Source organism: Triturus cristatus, chromosome 5_1 (assembly GCF_964204655.1).
Source record: "Triturus cristatus chromosome 5_1, aTriCri1.1, whole genome shotgun sequence".
In the NCBI taxonomy this organism is placed as follows: domain Eukaryota; kingdom Metazoa; phylum Chordata; class Amphibia; order Caudata; family Salamandridae; genus Triturus; species Triturus cristatus.
In genome coordinates, this window is record NC_140587.1 from 486904208 (window position 1) to 486929614 (window position 25407).

General features: G+C 51.0%; 1 protein-coding gene across 2 annotated transcripts in view; it reads right to left on the bottom strand.

The window, feature by feature from the left end:
* Positions 1-25407, bottom strand: part of WWP1 (WW domain containing E3 ubiquitin protein ligase 1) — an 850740-nt gene that overhangs the window by 110686 nt on the left and 714647 nt on the right. For both annotated transcript variants that reach the window (XM_085605336.1, XM_085605333.1), the window contains exon 21: positions 8805-8909. In XM_085605336.1, the coding sequence (XP_085461462.1) occupies positions 8805-8909 (105 nt within the window). The remainder of the gene's footprint in view (positions 1-8804; positions 8910-25407) is intronic.

A 25407-nucleotide genomic window follows, 5' to 3' on the forward strand; every position in this document is an offset into this window, starting at 1 on the left:
TGTCTGTTGGTGGATGAAGAGTCAACCTCTTCATGGAGTAGTGACTGCTTCAGATCATTGGACACCGCAATTGACAGGGGTTTCAGCACTGAGTAACTCAACATCAAAGCAGTCTTCAGACTGATTGGCACAGAGGTGGGTTTCGGTGCTGGTTGATGTTTTGGTGCCAGCATCGACATAACAGAGGCTTTTTGTCGGTGCCCACCATGGCCCACACACACTGGTGGACCAGAATCCTGTTAAGTGGTCGCTGGGCTCGACGCCCGACCCCCACAGGGGCAGAGCTAGGCCTGTGCATGGTGATGGTGTGCAACAAGTGTTTGGGAGGTGGCACTCCTGGCCGAGGCTTCTAGATCTGCTGTGACTCTGGATCCTGCTCCTCCTTTGTTTCCCATTCGGACCTGGGCTCGGGACTGAACTGGAGATGCTGGGCTTCATATCTGCAGGCCTCTGTCTCTTTTTCAAAATCCTGCTCCCCAAAAATGTCAGGGGTGTCATCTCCTTTGCTGTGCTCTATTCTGCGTCTAACAAGCTGTCGATACCACAAGGAGCGGAAACGAGGCAGGCCGAACATGCAACCTTGTAGTGTTGCAAACCTGGTGGCGTTTGTTCTAAGGATATTTGAAATGACATTGGTGGCAATATTGGAAGGGCGTCCTTTCCTTCACTGTCCTGTCATCTTTGGAGAGAAGAACTGAAGACTAGGTACAAGGTTCGGCCAGGGGAAGTGCCCCGAGGAGGGGCATCGAGAAAAGCCTGGTCAAGCCCAACAGATGTTGCGATGAGGAGAACCCGAACAAAAGGTTTTCAGTGCCACTGGGAAGAGGATTTTCCAAAGAAATTTGACGATAAACACCACGAGGAATCAACACTGGACTCGATCGGTAACATGTACGATCCAGATGGCGAAAAAAACAATCTAACAATGGGGCAGATGCCCATGAGCATTACCAGTCAAAAGAGTCATCATTATACCTTGTGACTTGAAAGACTTCTTCAAAGAAAGACAAGTTGCACATGTCCAAACCCAACACTAGATGGCAGGGACATGCAAAGCATGTGTATCCACAGCTACACATGCCACAAACAGCCGTGTTTTTAACAGATTTTAGAAGGTCATCACACAAGGGCATTCTGCTTGTCAAATTATCAGGCTAAGTACAATATTGCATATACACTTGATGTCTTGTATTTGAGTTAGGAGTTTGAGGAACAAAAAAAGGAAAAAAAGTGAAGGCCATACACAAGCATCCTTTGTCCAGTCAATGGCAAAAATATCTGTCCACGAATTACAGGGAACATTCTTTGAAGTCAGTCAAGTAGTCCACAAGGTGGAATGCTTCTTGTAGCTCCCAAATTTGAAAGCCTACAAAAGGGGCCTTCAAGAAAGCATGTTAATATTTCTTTTAAAACAATAGCCTAAACCACCTCTTCAGAATATACACACTTATCTCAATCTCTCCTTTGACTGTAGAAATAGTGGAGGTTTTGGGGCTCAGAGTAGATTCACTGAAACCCATTATCAGAACTACAGCATTTCAGTCACCTCTCAAGAAACCTCTTTGCAGTGAAAAACATCAGGGCAGCTGTGCACACTTATCAGAGGGCAGAGTTCTTTACACCAAGTGAACTGTGGGATTTTTACTACTTGCGCTTGGAGAGACACAAGGCACCTGTTCTAAAACAAAAGAAAAAGGTTTTAAGACAAAACAAGTCTCTTTCTTACTGCAACCACTATATGGTGGGAATCGTACACAACATGACGCGGCGTTCTGCGGCGGCCACGCACCAAGCAGTTGAGGGCAGGACTCGAAGCCCCAGGAGCCAGTGGGGGCCGTGACAGGACCGGCAGCCCCTCCCCTCTCACTACCGGGGGCTATTTCAACTCCTTGCACCTCCCGCTTCGCTGGAGACGCGGCGTTCTGCGGCGGCCACACACCAAGCAGTTGGGGGCAGGACTCGAAGCCCTAGGAGCAAGTGGGGGCCGTGACAGGACCGGCAGCCCCTCCCCTCTCATCACCAGAGGTATTTAACCATCTGTCGATTCTCGCGTCGCGGGACGCGCGCGGGCGGGTGCCGGCCGAAGCCCGGGCCAAGGGCGGGCCCGTCCAAACCAGTCACAGCCAGGAAGAGCCAGGGCAGGGCCACCCCCTTTACGTCTTGTCCGCCATTAGCTATCTGGGGGATCGAATCGAGGACTGCAACAAACAAACTGTGATTGTGTTTAAAGGTACTCTTTCATAAATTCAGAAGGACTTCGGACCTGCTACATTGTCTCTCCGGTTGTATCTCTATGGGTAAAAGCAAAGCCATGGAGGGGGCAGGGGGGGGGGCCCAGGAACGAATATAATGCAGGGCCCTAGGAAAGCAAAGTAAGTAAAGAAAAGTAGTAAGAAGATGCGTAAAACTGATGTGATGGACCGTATAGAAACTCTTGTTGAGGATTGTGAAAGTATACTGCTAGGAGATTCAGCTGTAGACTTGGAAACAAATATATCACAGAAGGATGAGCAGTGTAAATCCTACAAGTTAGCCCGTATAACATATACCGGAGATGTTCCGCAAACTCCCTGGTCCAAGCAGTAAACAGAATATTCCTCCTCCAGAAATTACTTCACCCCCCCAGACACCAGCTCAGTCTTTGGTACAGCATAGGCCGAGCCACTTGGAGCCTACTGTTTTAGTGTGCTCCAATAGGTTTGCGGCCTTGGCCGATGAATTAGCTCCCCTAGACAATTTGACAACTTATGCCCCAGTGGAAGCCTCTAATGGTGTCCGAATAGAGGGTGGATTGGATACAAGTAGCGGGACTTCGGTTTTGATATCGACCATTAACTCTTTAACAGCAGAGGTGAGGGATCTAAAAGCCTTAGTCATAGATTTAAAAGCCTCTCTGGAAATATTAGCATCGCACCATACTTCACAAAAACATTTAGCCGCCCTTCAGTCCCCAAATTTATTACCAAAAAACCCCAAACAAATTGGCAGGACACGCTCCGCATCTAATCAACCAGCGTGCATTATCCCAAACCATAAGGTAGGGTCGCCCAGCGAGTCTATGGTGATGACACAGTGTAGGAAGCAAACTAGCGCTCTACCTGCTTTAGTTTTTCCTACACCCCAGGTAAACACATAACAGATTAGCGCCAGGTGTACCCTCTGCTGGACGCTTTCCCTGCCCTATACCTTCAAAGCCGACAGTTTTTATGGTTAATGTTCCTAAGGCGGTGAGTCGTGAACACGGGGATTCGTTAATTAACAAGGTTACACACTGGATTAGATATGTTAGGGGCTGCTACTCACTGATAAGAGAGGATACTGTGAAGGCTACTAGACATTCACATCCAGCTCAACGATTAGACACTATTGAGCTTACCCTGATATCCCCTCAATTAGCAGAGGGACTCTTGGCTTTAGAGTATAGGACCTGCCCTCCCGCTACCTCGGATATTCAACTTAGATGTTCTCCACTGGCAGGCAATGCAATTATGAGGGATGAAGCCATTGAGCTTTCTAGAGGGTTGCATTTTAATAACGATTGACTGACAGGAATCTCCCAAACATCAATCTCCTATATATGCGGCCCTGCACCACCGCTCATGTATAGTGTCCCTATCACCACTACTGTTCCACAGAGCATACATAACCAGGTTAGATTACCTCAATCCGAACCATCCTACACCCCCCAAAAAAACCCTGATCCCGGGCAGGTAGCAATAAGCCCCAGCATCATAACTTCGTTTCTGGAATTTAATTGTGCCCATACCCAACTACGTAGTGAGCAGGGGCCCCTAAAAGTGGATAGCGCAAGCTTGAAGATCCTCTCCTGGAAAATAGCCGGCCTTTCTAGGAAACTACCTTTCCCAGATTGGAACAGGTTTATTGAAGGCTGTAACATTTGCATATTCCAAGAGACGTGGAGCCAGATTGCTCATCATAAAGTAGGCTTTGTGTCTTACTATGTCCCAGCGGTACCGGCGCAAACAGGGAAGGGGCGTCCATCGGGTGGGCTACTGGTATGGATCAGCATATCCCTGGATTGCTCAATTAAACAGATCCAATGTATTTCTCCTGATCTCTTAAGATTAACCATCCGGGAGAACCAAGGAAGTATAACTCTGGAAATATTTCATATCTATGTCCGGGAAACAAAGGGAGGAGCAGAATCTCCCATAATTACATCTTTGGAAGCTGAGCTCTCCAATTGCCCCCATGACTCGCACATCCTGGTAGCGGGAGACTTCAATTGCACTTTTGAGCCTCTCGCTGCAGAGGATGTGCTAGGCATTGAAGAGGATGATGCAAAGCGGGGAATTCCCTTGCTGAGTATCCCGCCGATAAAAAGATGGACCGAGTTGGCTGTCCAGCTGAATTCTTTAGCCATAGAACATGGGCTAAGGGCAACCAATGGCAGGTCACTATCTGATGTAAAAGGGGCACATACCTATAACAGGGTAGGTTCCTCCTCGCGAATCGATTACATCTTACTGAATTATAAATTGTGGCAGCACCTAATAGATATGGTGATAACATCGACAGTTGACAGCGACCACAATCCACTATCTCTAACTCTAAAATCTTCATGGTTGCCTAATTCTGGCTATTTTGGTCTAGAATATCCAATGCCAACAAGGGAAGTAACTCCCTCTAACTGTAATAGGTATTTGAAATGGCATAGAGTGCTTCTGGACAACAAGAAAATATGTGGTATTAGAGAAACTGTGGCAGAGGCTCTAGACGAACTGAGAGGGGTTTCTACGGACCCTGATGTTACTGAGAAAATCCCTAAAATCTATGAAAAAACAATTAGTACTCCTCGGAATTTCTTTTGTTCAACTACTAGAGCAGGTCACCGTCCAATGTGCTAGAAGCCTAATAGCAATAACATGCGGTACACGAAAACTTGTAGACGGAAAAAAAACGCCCTGGTTTTGGCAGTTAAAAGTAAATCGCTCCCTACGATCCACATAGCAAGAAGGGACTATAAGGAGGCAGTGTCCAGTGCCAAAAAAGAGTGGGAAGAGCAGCACTGGCAAGATTTACAAACAGCCAGTCTGGAGAAGGACGCTAGCCGGTTTTGGAATATCATTAGAATCAAGACACGGCCTGATAGCGAATCAATCACTTGTAACATCTCAAGTCGTATCTGGTACGACCACTTTCTGAAACTTTATTCTAATTCTGAGGATCTCTCATTGGAAGACATCAACAGACCCCAGAATAGGTTCGGGGGATTTAAACAGCTATCCTTTTTCCGAACTGGAAGTGGAAACCGCCATTCGGCGTATAGTCCCAGCTAAGGCAGCAGGCCCAGATGGCATTCCCGGAGATCTTCTTCGGGCAGATCCCATTAAATGGGCGAAATTCATTACCATCCTTATTAATGCCATTGATACCGGCTCTCCGATACCAGATTCTTTATTTATAAAAAGGGTGCTAGGGACGACCCTGCTAATTATCGCCCAATAAGCCTAATTGATTCAGTGCAAAAGGTTATTGGGAGGGTGGTGCTGGAGAGAATCTTGGAATGGGCAGATGAAAATAGGATCCTCTCCGACTACCAAGCAGGCTTTAGGGCAAGTACAGGGACAATTGAGCAGGTGTTTAGGTTAATTCTTCTCTACTGGAAGGTGGTCAAGATAGGCAAAGTCTTTACCTTGCATTTATAGATCTAAAGACTGCCTTTACCTAGTCCCTCGAGGGTGCCTGTGGAAGGTCCTAGCTGACCAGGGGGTTCCCAAGTATATTTTAATTCTCTTGGTATGTCTCCACAAAGGTAACTACGCCCAGGTCAGATGGGGCTCCCAGGGGCAGAAGACGGACAGAATACCGGTGAACAGGGGTGTCGGCCAGGGCTGTGTTTTAGCTCCCACCCTATTCTCTTTGTACGTGAATGGGGTGGTGGAGCACTTGCAGCGAATACCATCAGACGCACCAGCCCTGGCGGATGAAAAAATCCCCACCCTCCTGTTCGCCGACGACACCCTTCTTATCTCCAAGACCCCGAGGGGCTTGCAGAGTTTGTTGGACAGCTTCCAGTCATTCTGCACCAATAGAGGGTTGATCATTAACTCTGAGAAAACCAAGTATTTGGTGCTGAATCCCCCTAAGAATCTTAGAACTCCACCTGTATTAAATTCTGTCCTGTTAGAGAGGGTCACCACGTTTGACTACCTGGGTATCTGCATCTCTGACTCCATGCTCTGGAGTACCCATATACAAAAAATGCTTTTGAACCACAAAAGGGTAGTGGGGGCAATACTCAAAGAGCATCGTACTTCAACAAGCAAACCTATTGCTCCCGCAATTGATATATATAAGGAGTGAGTTCAGCCCTTTATGGTGCTGAACTCTGCTGTTTTTCTAACTTAGATCAAATTGTGAGGTCAGAAAATAAATGTTTAAAAGATCTTATGATGCTGCCCCTGAGGACCCCCACTAGGCCCCTACTGCAAGATCTAGGGTGCCACTCATTTAGAGATTTGGCCAGATTTCGCCCCCTTCTGTTGTGGGCCCGCTTGTGGCGGACCCCAGAATTAGTAAAGTATGCAGCGGGGTTAAGCGAAATAATGAACATGGATGGATGGGATAAAATCAAATGGCTTAAGGACCTAAAAACATCGCTGTTTGACCTTGACCTTAAAGAGGCGTGGATAAACAGAACCGCTCCACCAAAGGCAGAACTTAAGAAAGCTTATTGGTCCTGGGTCCGCAATAAGGGTTTTCTTGATCCTAAATTAGGCAGATTATCAGAGGAGTTCATGCAACATAAACATATCACCTACTATGAACCATACCTAGATGTCATACAAAAACCTTAAGACAGAGCTCTGTTTTTTGAGTTCAGGGTTGGTTCGCTCCTCACCCGTGAAATGACCGCTCAATGGAAGGCTCCCCCATCAGACATCAGCCTCCTGCCCGAATTGCGAAGCCAATCTTGAGTCAATAGCTCATGTCATGTTCATGTGCCCAGCCTATAAAGCGCCATGGGAACGATGGCTTAAACCACTCTGCAGGGAGTTGGGTACTCGTAGCCACTTAGTGGCTTTGCGCATCTTAAGATCTGATGCACGAGCCCTACATGCGTGTGGTTTGGCCAAATTCCTGAGTTTGGCATGGAACATCAGATCGAGAACCCTGAAAGCCAATCTCTAAGTATTGTCGCTGCTATGAGCTACCTGCACACCCTGTGAATTGTGTTTTTTATATATTTTATCTTGTAAATACTATTTTTAATGTTACTGTCAATTATTCCATCCCAAGAACTTTTTGATTAATTATGTTATTTAGTCACTTAGGGTACATTTATTACTTGATAAAATGTTTCGTACTTTTTATAATATAGCTTTTTAACTTGTGTCCCACTGCTTTTAAGATGTTTTTATCGAAATAAAGCTAATATGACTGACACAACATGTGAATATTAAACAGTCATGCCCCAAAACAATCCTTATTTAGGTATTTAGTCAGAGCATGATAAACCTCAGAGTCAAAAGCTATTCTTTTTTTTGGGGGGGGGGGGGGGGAGAGGTGGTCCTCCACATGAAGGATTTTGGCAGGAGACTGTTTAAACTCCACATCAGAGAGAAAAGAGTTTTGAATGGTTTTAAGGCTGTCAAACAGCTATGCAATATGATGACCTGCTTGTCCAGATATAAGAAGAGTTTCAGGTTGGTGCAGGATTCTCAGTTTTTTGAGTTTACCTTTCCTGAACAAACCTTGTGTGCACACAATGGCATAAAAGCGGGGAGGTACTTTAACAGAAGGTCACTGTCAACTGTTATGGTTCACTCTCTATATAGGTCTACCTCGTCCCTGAATTTAAATCATGTTGTCGGACCCCTGCAATCAATTATGCTTTAGCTGTGAAAACCGAGATAATTTCCTACACAAAAATACAATTCCAGAACACAACATCAAGTATGTGTTTCAGCCCGTCTTTAAGGGTGAACGGGTCCACCCCTCCCACAACTGCAAACAAGAAGTGTTTGTCAGGCTGAGTACACATCAGCCTAACAGACACTCTTCATGTTCAGGTCAGGCAACCAGCCGCTGTACAAGCTCTGAATGCGCAGGAGCATGCCTGCCTGAGCTGAACTTTGCCAGGCTATAGATTTCACAGCCTCTGGAAGGTTCAGTTTTAAGCCACAAAGTGCCCTGGGCTGATTGTCCGTTAGTGACACCAGTCACAGAGTGGGGTGGGGTCAACCGTCCCACTGACCCAAATCCCACTCAATGACAAGTAAGGGACTGACATCGCCTCTCAATTGGCTTACCCATAACAAGGTCAGCGAATGAGAGACGGCGGCAGTCCCAATCCTCCAGGAAGCACAGAGGCTTCCATCCTGCCACCTAAGATCACCACAAAAAATGTGAGGGGAATTGTAGGTACAGACTAAATTTAAACAGTAAAATAATGTAAAGTATACAGTGATGACTAATAGAAATGGAATAGCAAAATAGTTTTTGTCAAAGTCACTTAGTAGGAAAATAAGGAACTAGGAAACTATGACATAGATGGAAGGAACACAGCTCTGTGACACACTGAAAGCCATGCGTGTGTGGCTACTACGTTTAAATCAGCAGTACTAGTTTTAAAGAGCTGCTTCCAATCCACCCTACCAGCTACCGATCAGACATTTTAATGAATTTCTCTCCTACAGCGAGGCCGCTCAAATGTAGTAACAAGTATCATCAAGTGTTGGGGCTTTGGTGAAGTTGTAATTCTAAAAAGAACTTGATCTGTTTTAGCCGCAAGTTTGTCCCTTATTTTTTTTTTATATATAACAAGTTTATTACTGCACCTGCCAGAACCAAATCATCTGTTTGCTGTTCCTTGTATAATGACGATAGACCGTGTTTCTCTGCCAGTCTGCTAAATCCACTTCTTGCATTCCACAGAGCATCACCTAGGAAATAATCACAATTCAATTAATAATGTGTTTCCTACAGAATATGCAATTTAAAATGAACATGCTAAACTTTCCGTTTAGGTTCATTTAGTTTAGATTTTCATTTAAGGTTTATTTAAAATGATTTCTACTACACCATTGAAAAGTAATATAATGGCACAGTGGTTTGAAGTCAACTCCGAACATAAGAGTTCATTCATTGGCAGAATACTCCTGATGCTAAAGGCATGCCAGGAAAATGTAAATGTGCATTTAATCATTAGACAATTGACATTACGAGGCTGGTTGTGAATGTGATGGGCCTGTAGAAGGTGATAAAGAAGGTGTAGGTCTCCGAAGGCTGGCACTAAAGGCCTCTTACGCAATGTTTAGTTACAGCAGCAAACCGTTGTATTGAACTCTTTGGCACAGTCAGGCAAAAAACAGGACTGTCACAGACTGCCCAGATGCAGAGAGGTTCGCAGAGGTGTGCCTATCTGTTCTGCAGAAGAGGGGTGGGAATTTACTTCCTTACTGCCTATGGCCAGGCATAGTATAGATGAACAAATTACTTACCTTCAGTAAAGATCTTTCTGGTGGATGCTCTATCAAACCGCCGATTCCTCACCTTGTGAATACTTAGAGCAGATGGGTGGAGGAGAGTGTACCCCCAATTTTTCTTCACTTAGTTCCACTTAAGGGCGACAGGCACTCTGCATTGTTGTAATTAATCATGGGCAATTCGGAGCCCAGAGTGCAGGTGAGCAGTGAGGGGTGCGGGGGGGGGGGGGGGTTCAAGCGCAGTTGCATGTTTTTAAGGAATCTTCAAGGCATCGTAGTCCAGCAACACAGGGAGACACTGGTGACACGTGAATGTTCAAGAGTACGCGATGGGACATAGGGTTTAAATTGATGAGCTGGATTGTTAATGGTCTGGGGGACAAAGTAAAGAGAACAGTGGTGCTACAGTACATCAAGAGACATGCCCTTGACGTAGTGCTACTGCAGGAGACACATCTGGTGGGGAACACTTGTGAAGCCCTCAACAGGTGGGGATACAACCTCGTGGCACATTAACGCTTTATCTCGGGTCGAGAGGAACAGGTATACTACTCAGGAACTCCTTTCCCCTGACGGTCAAGTCCACATGGGTGGACACTGGGGGGAGATATGCGGGCATCATGGGACAATGGGAAGTTAAGGTACTGACCCTCATGTCGGTTTATGTACCACCAGGCCTCCAAGAACTAGCCTTTAAAGATCTGGGCGACATTCTATTGACGGTGCCAGAGGGACTCCTATTAGTGGGAGGGGACCTGAACGTGGTGGTTAATGGCACCCAAGATAGAAGCCCTGCATGAGAACTTCGCCCCTCCAACTGCTCGCTACCGGATTTTCTGGGGGCTATGGGGTTGCAGGATATATGGCGGTCGTTCCACCCTGACACCACCCAATACACCTACCACTCGGGCGCTCACAACAGCTAGTCAAGAATAGATTACTTACTGGCTCCCCCAGACCACTTGACACACATACAAGAAGTTAGGCACATGGCGAGGGGTATCTCCGATCATTCCCCGTTGTGGGTGCACCTAGTGGTGGGCCAACATAGAGTGGGAAGGGTAGCTACCATCAACCCTTGGCATCGCCGCAATCCGGTAGTTCGCAAAGCACTACATACCGCGATTGAACAATACTTCCTAGAGAACGTGGGGTCGTTGAGCTCTCAGACACTATGGGAAGCATTCAAGACGGTAGTCAGGGGCCAAGCCCTTTCCCTAATAGCGGGGGTGAGTAAGGAAAAGGTTAAGGAGGAGGAAGCGCTAGAGACAGAGATCCTCCGATTGGAAGCGGAACTGGCAGAGGGACCCAGCCCAGACACCCTACACGTTCTACAGTTGAAGAGGGATAGTTACAGGGCCTTAGTGACAAACCGAGCCAAAGAATTGGGAAGAGAGACACTAGGTAGAATCTATGATCATGGGGATAAAGCTGGGAAATGTATTGCATGGTTAGACAAACAAAAGCTGGCCAGCAGAATGGTGCCAGAATTAATTGACAAAGCCGAACGCATGATCACGGACCCCCAGGACATCGCCAACACATTTGCTGCCCACTTCGAACAGATCTATTCCTCACAGAACCCCTACACAATACATGACTCTCTGGACCTCCTACGGGATATAACACTACCTAAACTCTCAGCGTCGGAGCTGGAATACCTAGAAGGGGCGCTTACGGCATATGAGGTGGCACAGGCAGTCAGGGGGCTTAATTCGGGAAAGGCATCAGGACCCAATGGTCTACCGATTGAGCTATATAAACTTGGGACGGACATTCTTGCCCCCCACTTGTGTAAAATGTTTGAGAGTTAAATACTGGGAGAACTGCCTCGAGATCAAAGGATCGCAGCCCTAGTAATGATCCATAAGGAAGGTAAGATCCGGACAGATTGTTACTCCTACAGGCCAATCTCCCTATTGAATGCCGAGCCTAAAATCTTAGCTAAACTTCTCACCAATAGACTGGTGAAAGTTATTAATAATTTGACACTCCCGGACCAATCAGGATTCATGCCTCAGCGTAACACTGCGTTGAATTTAAGCAGAGTATGCCGGGTGCTGGGGAGGGCGGCAACCATACAGGAGGAGGCGGTATTGGTATCTATGGACGCTTCCATGGCATTCAACATGCTCGAATGGACGTATTTATTTGCAGCTCTCGAGACAATGGGTTTTGGACCCCAATTCATCCAGTGGGTACGACGCCTCTATTCGAAACCACTAGCCCAGATAGTAGTAAACAACAAAAAATCTGCGGTGTTCGGACTCAATAGAGGAACCAGGCAGGGTTGACCGCTTTCTCCCCTTCTGTTTTCCTTGTCCCTGGAACCCCTGGCCTCCTGGGTGAACAGGGACCCAGTGATTTGTGGCTTTAAATGGGCTGAATCGTGGGAGGACCGCATCTCATTGTATGCAGACGACATACTATTGTTTCTAACATCCCCAATGGCCTCGCTCACAGCAGTACTTGACATTTTCGCCATCTTTGGCAGATACTCCGGGTATTCAATCAATTGGGTCAAATCTGTATTATACGTCATAAAGGGACCCCTCACGAGCCTTCCTAGGAATTGCCCGATACAGGTCTCTACCCTGGGCTTCAAATACCTTGGCATCTATATTACATCTGATACCGCAGATAAATTCGCTCAGAACCTACTCCCTTCCTTGCAGAGATTGAAGAGGGATTCGGAGCGTTGGAAGACGCTTCCACTCTCTATGCTGGGCAGAGCATCCTTATTCAAAATGATGTCCTTACCCCGGTTCCTGTACGCCCTGCAAAACTCACTAGATTTGGTTCTCGTAAGCTATTTTAAAGAAGTCGAGAGTCTACAACACCGCTTACTCTGGAATGGGAAGCTGGGTATAGCAATTCCTAAACTGGCTCTCACCTGGTATGATGGGGGTATCGCCCTCCCTGATCTTAAAAAATATTATTGGGCAGCTCATCTGACAGCCATTAATCATGGCACTTACAGACAGGCAGGCAGGTGATCCGGGCTATGCGATGGATCGTTGGGTGTTATCTGGCGGTAACTACAATCGTGCGCTCTAGTCAAGCCCCGGAAAGCACCGCATGACCGGACCAACCAAGCATTCGGTGCAAGTTTGGCAGGCGGCTAACAGAAGTATGGGGTGGGACCGTGGGTGACTCTGGCTACTCCATTATGAGATTCGGAGCTGCTTGGGAATCTGTGGTCCTCTAAAGGCTTTGATAAGTGGGACCTCATAGGTATATAAAAAATAGGCGATCTATGGGTAAAGGGTGAGGTCAAGTCATTTCCAGCCTTGCAACAGGAATATGATCTTGCTCCCACAGAATATTTTAGATACTTGCAGGTCCGTCACGCTTTGCAATCCTGTCTCCAGAAGGGACCCCCCCCCCCCCGATTCCTCACCCCTTGAGGACAGACTCCTTGATGGCTACTTACTAAAGGAGGCCATTTAACTCACCTATATAAAGTTAGTGAATCACTCTGGTGACCCTCTTTTGAAACTACGGGAAAAGTGGGAAAGGGATGGTATAATACTTGATGATTAAGACTGGGTAATAGCGATAGCTTCACCACAGGAGGTGGTCATTGCAGCAAGGCTGAGGCTAGTACAACTCAAAATCGTGCACCAGATTTACATCACGGGGCCCTGTATGGTGAAAATGGGAAGAGCAGAATATGGTAAATGTAGAAGGAGATGTGAAAGTGAAGGCACGTTCTGCCATATACTGTGGGAATGCGTATTTGTGCAGCGGTATTGGAAAAAGATACATGAGGTGATGGGCGAGGTGTTGAAACATGAAGTCCCTCTAGAGGCTAAGAGATGTCTCCTGAATGTGTGGGAGCCCACGGATCTAAACACCACACGCATTACCTGGGTTACGTTGGGGTTGACAATAGCAAAACGTAACAGTGCTCAGAAATGGGGGGGCAGCACAGACACCTGCGGTTTCCGCATGGAAGAAGGATATGGATTGGTGCATGTTCCGTGAAAAGTATGTATATGTAGCTAGGGGATGTCCCAAAAAATGGTCCCACATTTGGAATGACTGGAATGAGTATAGAGGGAACATTTGTATTCCACCGCCAGTACCAGCTCAAGATGAATAATTGTAGACATGATACAAGTTATCAATTGTTACGATATTGTGTATTATTATCTGGTGAAAACCTTATGATAAGAAATGAGAATGTACTGCGATCTGCCTTGAGATGTTGATTCCCATTGTTAATAAAAAGAAATATAAATAATAAAAAAAAAATTCATCCAGAAAGATGTCTGAGACTGGCAATCCATGTGCCAGCACAGTGGTGGCAAGCCTTACCTCTGGTGGAACCAGACCCCAGGTTTCTGGAGATTGTTTCTTGGCCAATCCATGCCAGACTTTTATTCAGCAGACACTCTACCTGGAATTTATAGGCTTTTGAATTGATCGGGTTCGTCCCAGAGAACCCAATAAAAAGTTGATCAGCAACCCAATGATCCATTATGTGATCAATGTAGAAGCTCAGACTCTCTTTAGGTCTAAGTGATGAATTCATTCTTCCTCCTTAGATGGAGAAGGAGGGGCAAAGAAAACAAGCTGATTGATGTGGAAAGACGGGACAACTATCGGGAGGAACGCTACCTTGGTTCGTAGCAGCAGCTTATCCAAAAAAAGGAGGAATACTGTTGCTGGACGGAGACTTCTTGTAGCTCACTTATGGAACCAGCTGACGTAATGGCTTAGAACAGGGCCACTGGAATTATGCGACAGGGTTGACTAAATTATGCAGAAAGATTAGGGAAATTATGTGGTGCAATGCGGCATATTTTGTGATAGTATTACTTCATTAGTTTGTCATTTGTACACTGTCTGGGCTTAGGTTGCAACTCATTAGTACCAGGTACACACCCAAATATAGCAATAAGCAACAGAAAGGTGAACAGACAATCTCTGCCAAGGGCCTTCCACCATGAGGCAACACATATCCCTGTTTTTTTAAGTAACTTTTAAACAGTTTGAGATAAACCTTTTTTATTAATATCAGCAGATTATGCAGCAGATGATGGACTATGATGTTAATCCTTAACTATGCAAAAAATGCAGTGCCCACACAATTGCTTAGTTCCATTGACCCTGGCTATGAAGACTACTGTCTTCAAGTTTAATAAAGTTAGAGGGCAAATGAGCATTGGTTCAAATGATGTGCTTATCAGAAATGTGGAAACTAAGTTCAGATCCCATTGGGGCATCAGTGGAAACACGTGGGTCAGTCATTTTAGAAAATGTATCACAACAGGCGATTTAAACAAGGATTGCTGATCATTTAACTGTAAAAAAAGCTGATGAGGCTGACAAATGAGCCTTAAATGTGGCCACAGCAAGGCCTTCCTGGGCCAATGAAAGAGAAAAAAAAGAAGGCGAGATATGCCTAGATGAACACTGTAGAAAAATACCTCTGTTTGCGTGATCTCCGCCATTTTGTTTTTTTCAAACTGATGCTGCTGGTTTTTTGGCTCTGTGCTTACCAGGCCCCAGTGCAGGTGCTCTGACCCTTAAAACATGGCTGTATTCCTAACTGGCATACGCAACTTACCCATAAGTCACAAGTATATCGTACAAAGTGTACCCAGGGCCTGTAAATTAAATGTCACTAGTTGGACTGCAGTACACATTGTACCAACCCTATCATGAGAGGGGGAGGAGCCTAGCGCGCAACCAAGATGGCCGCGTAGGTGCGAGGCTCCCGAGGACCTCCGCAACCTCCTACGACTATCCTGAATTTATCCTGTCTCGGATGAGGGGACTGTGTTGGTGAGCCTGAGCTGAGGTGGCACCCGTTTCCCGTTGTCACATCGGACCTCGGACACCGGAGTGAGCACCGATTGAAGTCTGCGGCCTTCTCCTCGCCAGACCCCGGATTTGCGCTGAGGGGTGACCCAGTGACAAAGTGAACAACAGCGGCGGGCCGGGCGTGGCGAGTCGCGTACCCCGCACTTTCGCTTTCGCACCCCCTTGCCGTCTCTGCAGGGTTGGGTCGCGGGGCTCTTTGTGTTGGTGTGGCCTCGCTGGGAGACTCGGCCTGCCCGCTGGCTGTGACCCACCCCGCCGATCTGGGGTGGCCCCCCCCGGAGCTTGTGGCCCTGATTGCCTGCCCTTCACGACGTGGCTGGTGCGACCGGGGGACTGGTGGCCATGGCCACGAAACAAGATGGAGACCGGGCAAAGACCAAGTCGACCCGGCGTGGCACCACCCATCAGGCCAACAGTATGGACCGCTATACCCTCCAGAAGGGATCTCCCGGCGGACCGCACAAGTCCCCTGAGGGCCCTCCTGATGCCCCGGACCTGCCCACGGATCTGACTCTGCGGGATGTCATGGGCGCCATTGCCGAAATGAAGGCCTCGGTGGGCCAGCGGTTCGACACACTGGCACAGAAGATCGACTCGGTCCTCGTGGATGTTGGCCTGGTGAGGGCCGATCTTTCCAAGACCAACGACCGAGTTGATTCTTTGGCCCACACCGCATCGGGCCTTACTACTGAGGTGGCGGCACTACAAACAGAGGTGCGCCGGCTTAGTCAGGCGAGCGCGCTTATGGATCGGCGCCTGGAGGACTCCGAGAGTCGGGCCCGGAGGAACAACATCCGCATCATCGGGGTGCCCGAGGGACGGGAGGAAGCGGCGGCGGACCTATTTGTGGAGGACCTGATCGCTACCCATCTCCAGCCACGGGGGCTGAGTAAATTCTTCGCGGTGGAGCGGGCCCACAGGGTTCCCGGGGGAAGGCCGAAGGTCGGAGCCCCTCCGCGACCTCTCATTGCCCGGATTTTCAACTTTCGGGACAGAGACGCTATCCTGCAAGCCTCCAGACTGCATGGGCCGGTTAAGCTTGACAATATGGAGGTGAATTTTTACCCTGATTTCACCCCAGCGGTCCAGAAGCAGAGACTGAGCTTCCTAGGCGTCAAGCGCCGTCTTCGGGACCTGAACCTTAAATACGCTATGCTCTTCCCAGCCAAGCTGCGACAGGCACACTGCACGTTGGGGGGGCTGTTCGGGCTCATGCAGGGGTGCAGGGAGGGGGGAGTTTTGTTGGGGCGGGTGGGCAGGGATGGGGGGGGTGTTGTTCGTTTTTACCACAAGGCAAAAGTATCATTGTGTTAGCTCTATAGTGCTCTCGGGGGGACAAATGGTGGCTTCTGTCTATGATGGGGGGTAGGGAACTAACTCTGTTGTCCTGGAACGTAAATGGACTGGGGGACAGGATTAAACGTGGTGTGGTCCTGCAGTTCTTGAAGCGAATCTCGCCCGATGTAGTTTTTCTGCAGGAGACACACCTCATTGGCAACTCCTTCTGCGCCATGAATCGGCGTGGCTATCGCCTAGTGGCCCATTCGGGCTTCACATCTGGCTCAAGGGGGGTGGGCATCATGGTTAAGAACTCGCTCCCGTTGGAGATTGATGAGGTGCTCCATGACGACAGGGGACGTTACACGGTCTTGGTGGGAAGGATGGAGGGCAAAGTGGTCGTTTTTGTGTCAGTATACATCCCGCCGGGGCTGCAGTCGACTACCTTTGCGGACCTGGGGCGCCTCCTCCTTGGCCTTCCGGGGGGGATTCTGGTGGTGGGGGGGGGATTTCAATGCGGTGGTTTCCGGGACTGTGGATCGTCACCCCCCTAGGGACCTCCCCCGGGCCCAAGCGTGGCTATCTGGCCTATTGGACACTTTGGGATTGGTGGATTGCTGGCGTTTAAAACATCCCACGCAGCTACAGTATACCTTCCATTCGGGGGCCCATGGTAGTCTCTCACGACTAGATTATGTCCTGGTCCCGGCGGCCTATGTTGGGAGGGTGGGAGAGGTGCGCCATTTGGCACGGGGTATCTCGGACCATTCCCCGCTCCTGTTACACCTGGATCTTTTTCCGAGGGGTGAGGGTAGGGTGGTCCCGATCAATCCCTGGTACTTGCGCGACCCCACCATTCGCGCTGAATTGATTAAATCCCTCCAGCGCTATTTTGACGAGAATGTGGGGTCCGTGCCTTCGGCTGTCTCACTGTGGGAGGCATTCAAGACAGTACTACGAGGAGAGGCCCTGTCCCTTATTTCCCACACCCGGAGGCGCGAGCGGGAGGAGGTGACCCGGGTGGAAGCTGAGATAGCCGAGTTGGAGGGTAATCTAGAATGTGGGGTGACGGATGCCGTATTACATGTTCTCCAACTCAAGCAAGCGGCCTATCGGGCCCTCGTCACGGAGGCGGCCAGGGGCCTCAGTAGAGAGCAACAGGGGAGACTGTATGATGTGGGTGATAAGGCTGGTAAATTGATTGCGTGGCTGGACAAAAAGGAGAGAGCGAGTCGTGTAGTCCCGCTGATTGAGAAAACGGACGGTGTGTGTGTTATTGAGCCGGAAGAAATTGTCTCCTGCTTCGCGGATTATTTCCGTGGGGTGTATTCCCCGGTGTCTTCCCGCTCTGAAGAGGATTCCCGTGCCCTGCTCAGGGATATCGCGCTGCCTTCCCTTTCGGAGGAGGACAGAGTGTCGTTGGACGCCGCTCCAACCTCCGACGAAATCGCCCTCGCCATACGTTCGGTCGCTTCCGGCAAGGCCATGGGTCCTAATGGTCTCCCCATCGAGTTGTACAAGTTGCGACCGGACACGCTGGCACCATATCTCCGATCGATGTTCCTGGAGGCTCACTCGGTGGGCTCCCTACCGCTGGACCAGCGTCTGGCTACAATCGTGGTTATCCACAAGGAGGGGAGACCTCGGGACCGGGTTACATCCTATCGGCCTATTTCGCTACTGAACGCGGAGCCCAAAATTCTCGCCAAGGTCCTGGCCAATCGGCTGGTCGGCGTGGTGGGCGACCTGGTTCACCAGGATCAGTCCGGCTTTATTCCCCATCGTAACACGGCCCTTAACTTGCGGCGTTTACATGGAGTGCTCGCACGTGTTCAGTACATACGGGAGCCGGCCATTTTGGCGTCCTTGGACGCCACCATGGCGTTTGACACGCTTGAATGGCCATACATCTGGGCGATGCTTGCGAAGTTTGGCTTTGGCGCAGGGTTCATCAGTTGGGTCAAATTGCTGTATTCGGGCCCATTGGCGCAGGTGGTGGTGAACGGTAGAGTGTCGGCTCCGTTCGAGCTGGGCCGGGGCACGTGGCAGGGCTGCCCCTTATCGCCGCTCCTTTTTGCGCTTGCCTTGGAGCCCCTGGCGGAGTGGCTGCGGTGGGAACCTTCTATTCGTGGTCTCCGTTGGACCCCCGAGTATGAGGACCGCGTATCCCTATACGCTGATGACATCCTCTTGTACCTAGCTTCCCCACGTAAATCACTGATAGTACTGGTTGATGGTTTGCATTCATTTGGTCGTAACTCCGGCCTTGTCATCAACTGGGCTAAATCGTGCGTGTATGTTCTCTCTGGGGAGGCTCCTATTCTCCCGCGGGGCTGTCCGATCCAGATCGCCCCGCAGGGATTTCGGTACCTGGGTGTCTTCATTACTCTGGACCCGGAGGCCCGGTATGATCGGAACTTGCTTCCCCCCCTCCAGCGCCTAAAGGAAGATGTCACGCGCTGGCGGCGCTTGCCGCTTTCGCCGCTCGGCCGGGCGGCATTGTTTAAGATGATGTCTCTGCCGCGTTTCCTGTACGCTTTGCAGAATACTATGGACCTCGTCCCAGCGCGCTACTTCCGCAAGGTGGAGAGTTTGCAGCGCCGCCTGTTCTGGGACGGGAGGCCGCGTATCGCCCTGGCGAAGCTGACGCTCCCATGGTATGACGGAGGGATTGCCCTCCCGGATATCAAACGGTACTATTGGGCCTCCCAGCTGGCTGCGATTAATCACGGCCTGTACGGGCCCGCCTTAAACCCGGCATTCGAAATGGATAAGATGCTACTCCCGGGTGGGGACTATAATCGAGCGCTCTACTCCAGCGCGCCCGACGCTCGGCTGACCGGCCCCACGCGTGTCATGGTGCGAGTGTGGCACGCGGCTAATGTGGCGATGGGGTGGAAGGACCGTCTGACCCGGGCATCACCACTATACGCGTCCGAGCAGTTGGGCTCCCTGTGGACCTCGAAGGGCTTCGAGAAGTGGGACATGATAGGCATCAGCAAAGTGGGGGATCTCTGGACGAGGGGAGGATTTAAAACGTTCGAGATGCTGCAGACGGAATTCCAGTTGCATGACAGGGAGTACTTTCGGTATTTGCAGATCCGTCATGCACTGGGCTCCGTCTTCCCGGACGTTGCATCCATCCCGGAGTATTCCCCCCTGGAGGATAGAGTGCTGGATGGGCACGTTCCGGACAGCACGATCTCACTGATCTACAAAAAACTGATCAATGACCGCTCGGGATTGCTGACTGCCCTTCGTGAGGCTTGGGTTGCCGATGGACTGGAGCTGGACGACGAGGACTGGACCTCTGCGGTGGCCTCCCCGAAAGAGGTGGCCATACCGGCCCGCCTTCGCTTCGTCCAGCTCAAGATACTCCACAGAGTCTACATGACGGGGCCAAGGCTCCTGCGTATGGGCTATGCTGTGGACGGGTTGTGTAAGCGTGGGTGTGGCGCTTTGGGGACCTTTCTGCATATATTGTGGGGATGCCCGGAGGTGGAGCGATTCTGGCGTGGTGTGCATGAGGTCCTGCGTGTGGTTACGCATGTGGTGCTGCTACCCGAAGCGAGGAGATGCCTGTTGAATGTGTGGGAACCTACCGACTACTCGGCGCCACAGACGTGGTGGGTGACTCTGGGATATATGGTGGCCAAGCGCGATATTGCTCAACTGTGGGGATCCCAGAGGTCCCCGACTGTCTCGGCCTGGAAGGAACATATGGATTGGTGCATGTTTCGGGAAAAGGTGGTGTATGTGGCGAGAGGTAAGCCTGGGACATGGGTGAAAGTATGGGGGCCCCTGGAACGCCTACCGCGGGGGAATCTGTGCTCCGCCGTTATTGCCCGATCCGTCGCCTGCCCCATCCCCTTAGCCGACCCATCTTCCTTGTTCCGGGCATTGAGTTTACCCAGCCCTAGTCCTGATCTCTTCCCCTTCTTGATACTCCTATGGACTGGTAGGGTCCCCCTCTCAGGGGAGCACATGCTGCTATTTCTGATTGTGGATTGCCTTGTGGGTTTGTTTTTCTGGTTGTTCTTTCAGTTTAAAATGAAACCGTACAGTGGGGTCCGGATGGTGTGGCTATCAACGCTGCTAACTCCTGTGCATCTTCCTCATCCGCAACACACGCTCTACAATGTGTATCATATGCTCCTTTTGTCTGCTAGCGGCCGGAAGGTTGTAGGCCCATCTTTGTATATTTTTTGAGTTTTGTAATAAACGGTTTAAAAAAAAAAAAAAAAAAAAAAAAAAAAACCCTATCATGAGAGTGCAAAACATGACTGCAGGTCTACCACTGTAGCCTGTTCTCGTAGTTTAAAAATTACCTGTTAAAAAAAAAACAAAAAAAACTTTTGACAGGCATAAACCCTCCTTTTCAATATTAAATCGGGCGTAGCTAGCCAAGATGGCCAAGTGGACGCGATCCACGGAGGCTCCGCTACCGTCTTCAGGAAAGTTACAGCCAAACATCTGCTAATGGAGCACTCTGGCTCGTAGAGGCACCATAAGAATGTAGAGTCATCGAGGAAACCCTTATGAGCAAAGGTGACTTTATATTTGAGTCGGATGAGAGCGGATTTGGAGAGGGCGGCTGTGGACAAGATGGCAGCGTACTTGCTTAACGGAGTCCTCCGGGGCGGAGACAAGAGTGAAGCTCACTGCCACCCAGGGTCTGCCCCACCCGAGTGGTAGCAGTGGGAGGTCTAGACCCAAGTTGCGGGGCTAATGAAGGTGAGACAATGCCCGACAAGTGACAACCCCATACCGAGACCTGTCAAGGCCCAGCTCCCAAGTTAGAGAGCCACCCCAGCAGTCTAAATGAGGTAGCGTAGCTTGTAGGAGGGATCAAACTGGTTGCATAATGGGACCTCTGCACCAGGTCAGGAAGATGAGAGCACCAGAGGCTGCGTGAGCAGTGTGCCTGAATTTAAGTTGATACCAAAGGAAATGATGAACGGAGTGTTGAACATTGCAAGCACTCACCCCCAGTCAAGTGATCTGGGTTTAATCCATCACCGTTCTTTAGCCCACTCTGCCACCCCAGTTCAGACATTGCCATATGCAAGTCAGTCTGACCCTGTGCCTCATGGGAACAGCCCAGCCCGAACTGCCAAGCCATGTCTTCCCTGGACCGGAAACAAGCTTCCTGGGACCGGTTTCTGGCATTTCAGCCGTCTTCAGCCAGGCTTGCTTGAATCCAGTGGCAAAGTGAGCAAGGGACTCACGTCTGAGCATACCCTGCCAACTTATGGCGAACAAAGCAAAAACCAAAGGAAATGATGGACGGAGTGTTGAACATTGCAAGCACTCACCCCCAGTCAACTGATCTGACTTTAAGTTGATGGCATTCCAGAGCGCAAAGGGACGTAAGTGATAAGATGAGGCACCCTTGGTTCGCCCATAACTATCCGACCCATTTACCGCTATATTTAGGAGGCTCTTGTGGACTTCCACAATGACAATCTGGGTACAGCAGCTTGCAACACCGGAGAGAGAACTAACTGGCTGAAGAGGCTCATACACTCACAGCAGAGGAACCAAGGGCAAGGACTGAGAGGCCGAAGCACCCCACTCCCCCACAAGGCAACATAGCTTCCGCCCAATGCCAAGACAGGAAAAGCGGAAGAAAAAGAAGAAGCAGCCTAGCGGTCCCAAGGAAACCAGGGGAAAGAAGGCAAACCCACTCCAGATGGAGAGCAGCCTGCCAGCAAGAACAGCGCCGGCAGTAAAAGCCAGAAGCAAGAAGACCAGCCCGACGGCCCAGGAAGGCTGAGGAGGCGACGCCTGGCAAGGGACACACAGGATCATCCCAGACCTCAGGACAGGAGCAGTGAGAGGAGGAGATGCCCGGGCCACCACTACGATTGGCCATGCACACGACCTCAGGAAGCAAAAGCAACCTACCTAAACGCCATGGAGAACAGGCACCCGAAGGCAACCAGAACCCTCTAGCAGAGCGCAAGCCATAGGACAGCTACCACTACCCCATATAGGGTACGTTAAGTCCCAAGATATGGGAACCTTCTTTGGAAGAACTTCCGCAGCAGAGGGAAAAACAAAGGAGCCATGGGGAAAAAAACACCCCCGCTGAAGGTTTGACAAGCAGCTCAAGCAAAGCAGAAGGCCCAATCTCAGAGCCAAGCCTGCACAACAAATCCTGCAGAACCACACACAATCAACACAAGGGCCGTCCAGCAGCCAACAATGCCAAAGTCCCAAGGAAGGACATAAACGGCCAGAAAATACACTGCACAGCCAGCTTAAGAAGGCCCAGAATCAACCCAACTCAGAAGTCACTGAGGAGGAGACGGAGGAGGAGGAGGAGGAGAAGGCGGTGGAGGAGGAGAAGGCGGAGGAGGAGGACGGAGCCCCGCCAAGAGCCTTTGGATGGTGGTGTCGGCCGGGGCATGGAACAACAGGCTGCCATCAAACGGAAGGTCGATGAGTCGCTCCCGAATATTCTCAGGGAATACTCCGTCCTGAAGCCAAGCATGGCGAAGGAGAGCGACTGAGGAAGCCATGGTCCGGCCCAGCACCTCCAAGATGTCCAGAGCGGAGCGGAGAATAAACGCCGCAAGCTCCCGGACATCCAATGCATGATGCCGTAAGTCCACCAGGCCAGACTCCTGGGATGCTGCAGATCCCAGAGACTCAGCCAAGTCCCACAAACAGGAGGAGGCCCTAGCCAGCACACACAAGGTTGTTAAGGGCCCGCAGGTCGAGGCGAACATGTTGCGTCCACAAGAGTCCAGCCAGCGAGCCTCTCGGGATGGCGGAGTCACCAGTGGCGGCAGGGAGGGGAAAGCAATCCGCAAAAGGGGGCTGGCGGCTGAAGGGTGAAGGGAAAGACATGCTCTGTCCCGCGACGCTGGGAGGTGCCAGTGCAGAAGCTGCTGAGGCACCGGGTCCCCTGAGGCAGGATGCCTCCAAGCCCCCGTCAAGGAAGAAAGGAGCGAACCTTCAAAGGGAAGCACGATTTCCCTCCCACCAGAGCCCTGGTGGAGGGCCTCCAATAGATGGTTCGCCGGAAAGTGAGCCACCGGGTCACCCATGCGCAGAATGCCCACAGCCGTGGACACCGCGAGTGCGAAAGCGGCACCTGCCTCCATAGGGCCCCGCGGTGGAGAAAGCAGCTCCTCTGAGGGCGACGGCTGCAAACTAAGGCGGCCGTCCCCGAGGCCAAGCGAGGCAGGCAAGGGCCAGACCTGGAAGTCAGAAGGAGCTGAAGAATGAGGGACCCACCGCTCTTCCGACGAACACTTCTGCCTCAGGAAGGGTGGGGAGCCGCCCTTCGACTCTGGTGAAAAAGACACCACATGGCGACCAGTCTCCAGGGAGGACGACACCAATATACAGCCTGCCTCTGGGGAAGAAGGAGCGTCCGAAGACGAATCCACAGTAGGACCCCTGCGCGGAGCCGTAGAGTCCGCTGCTTGAGGTAGGACGTCTGCACCAGCCGGCGTCACCAGACAAGGTACCTCCAAGTCACCCCACACCGGGGACCGGAGGGAAGACCGGAGTAGAGCTGGAGCCGCACCGGCCCCGGGGCGACACCAGAGTGACGCCGACCCTCCCCCGCCAGGCAGCCACCTGCGTGGGGGAACGAGACGGGCTTGGGGAGTGGCACATAGCCCTCGGCCAGCCGCGGCCCAGAATGAGGCGAAGATCACTTGGCAACCCATGTGGCGGCGCCAGGGATGATACAACCTCTGACTCGCCCTCCGACGAGGCAACCGCCTGTGGGGAGGGACGAGAGGGGCCCGGAGAGGGACGAGAGGTCTTCCCTCAGCCTCGACCCGGAGCGGGACGAGGAGGGTCCACCGACCCCTGTGGCCCCGCACAGTCCAGCTGCTGCCGGCGCCGTAGCGGCGTCACCTCGGCCTTAGACAAGACCACCTTGTCAAAGGACCGAGAGGGGCTCGGGGAATGCAACCCGAGCCCCGGCGATCTCCCGCGACACCACAGGGACCCCCGCAGGAGTTTGCGGCGAGGCAGAGGCGCCATGGCCTGAAGGAGGTGCCCCAGAGGAGCCGCACCCCAACTGTACCACATCCTCCAAGCCTGCCTCCGAACCAGTCGGCGCCGGGACAGGAGCCACCGGCGCTGCCGCGGAGGGCCCTGCACAGAGCGAGGGATCCGCCAACGCCCCAGGAGGAGAAGGAGGAGGAGGAGGAGGAGGAGGAGGAGGTGCCAGCGAGGCCTGCAAAGCCGCCACGTATGTCTCCATTTGGACTCTCGATGCCCCAACACCGGGAAACGGTGGATAGGACGACACGCGGGGCCGCATCACCCGCGTGGAGTCCACGCCCCCGGTAGGCCGGAAACCAGCCCCCGGGGACAAACTGTGACACTTACCCTTCGGGTCGCGACGCTCACGTGACATCGGAGAAGGGCGAGGAGGACGACGACCACGGCTGTATCTGAAGCCGTTCGCCGAAGCAGACCGAGGGGAGGACGTCGACCTGGAGAGACACGCCGAGAGAAGTTTCATACGGCGCTCCCGCCGCGACTTTGGCTTCAACTGTTGGCACGCCGTACAATCTGTGGTGCCGTGATCCTCCCCCAAACACCACATACAAATGAGGTGAGGGTCAGTCGCCGACATAAGATGCCCACAAGACGTGCAAGTCTTAAAGCTCAAAGGCATTCACACACTGTTCTACCACAAGGAAATGGAAGAAAAATGGGCCCCCAACATGCCTGTAGCAAGGATCGGATCCACATTGCACGCGGAAAAGGAAAAAACTGACGTGGGTGCGCCGGGGCGGGTCTTATGTGACCTCGCTGACTTCACGTACGCAGACGACGCCTGGGTGGAGTCGCGTGATGTCGCCCCGGCGCG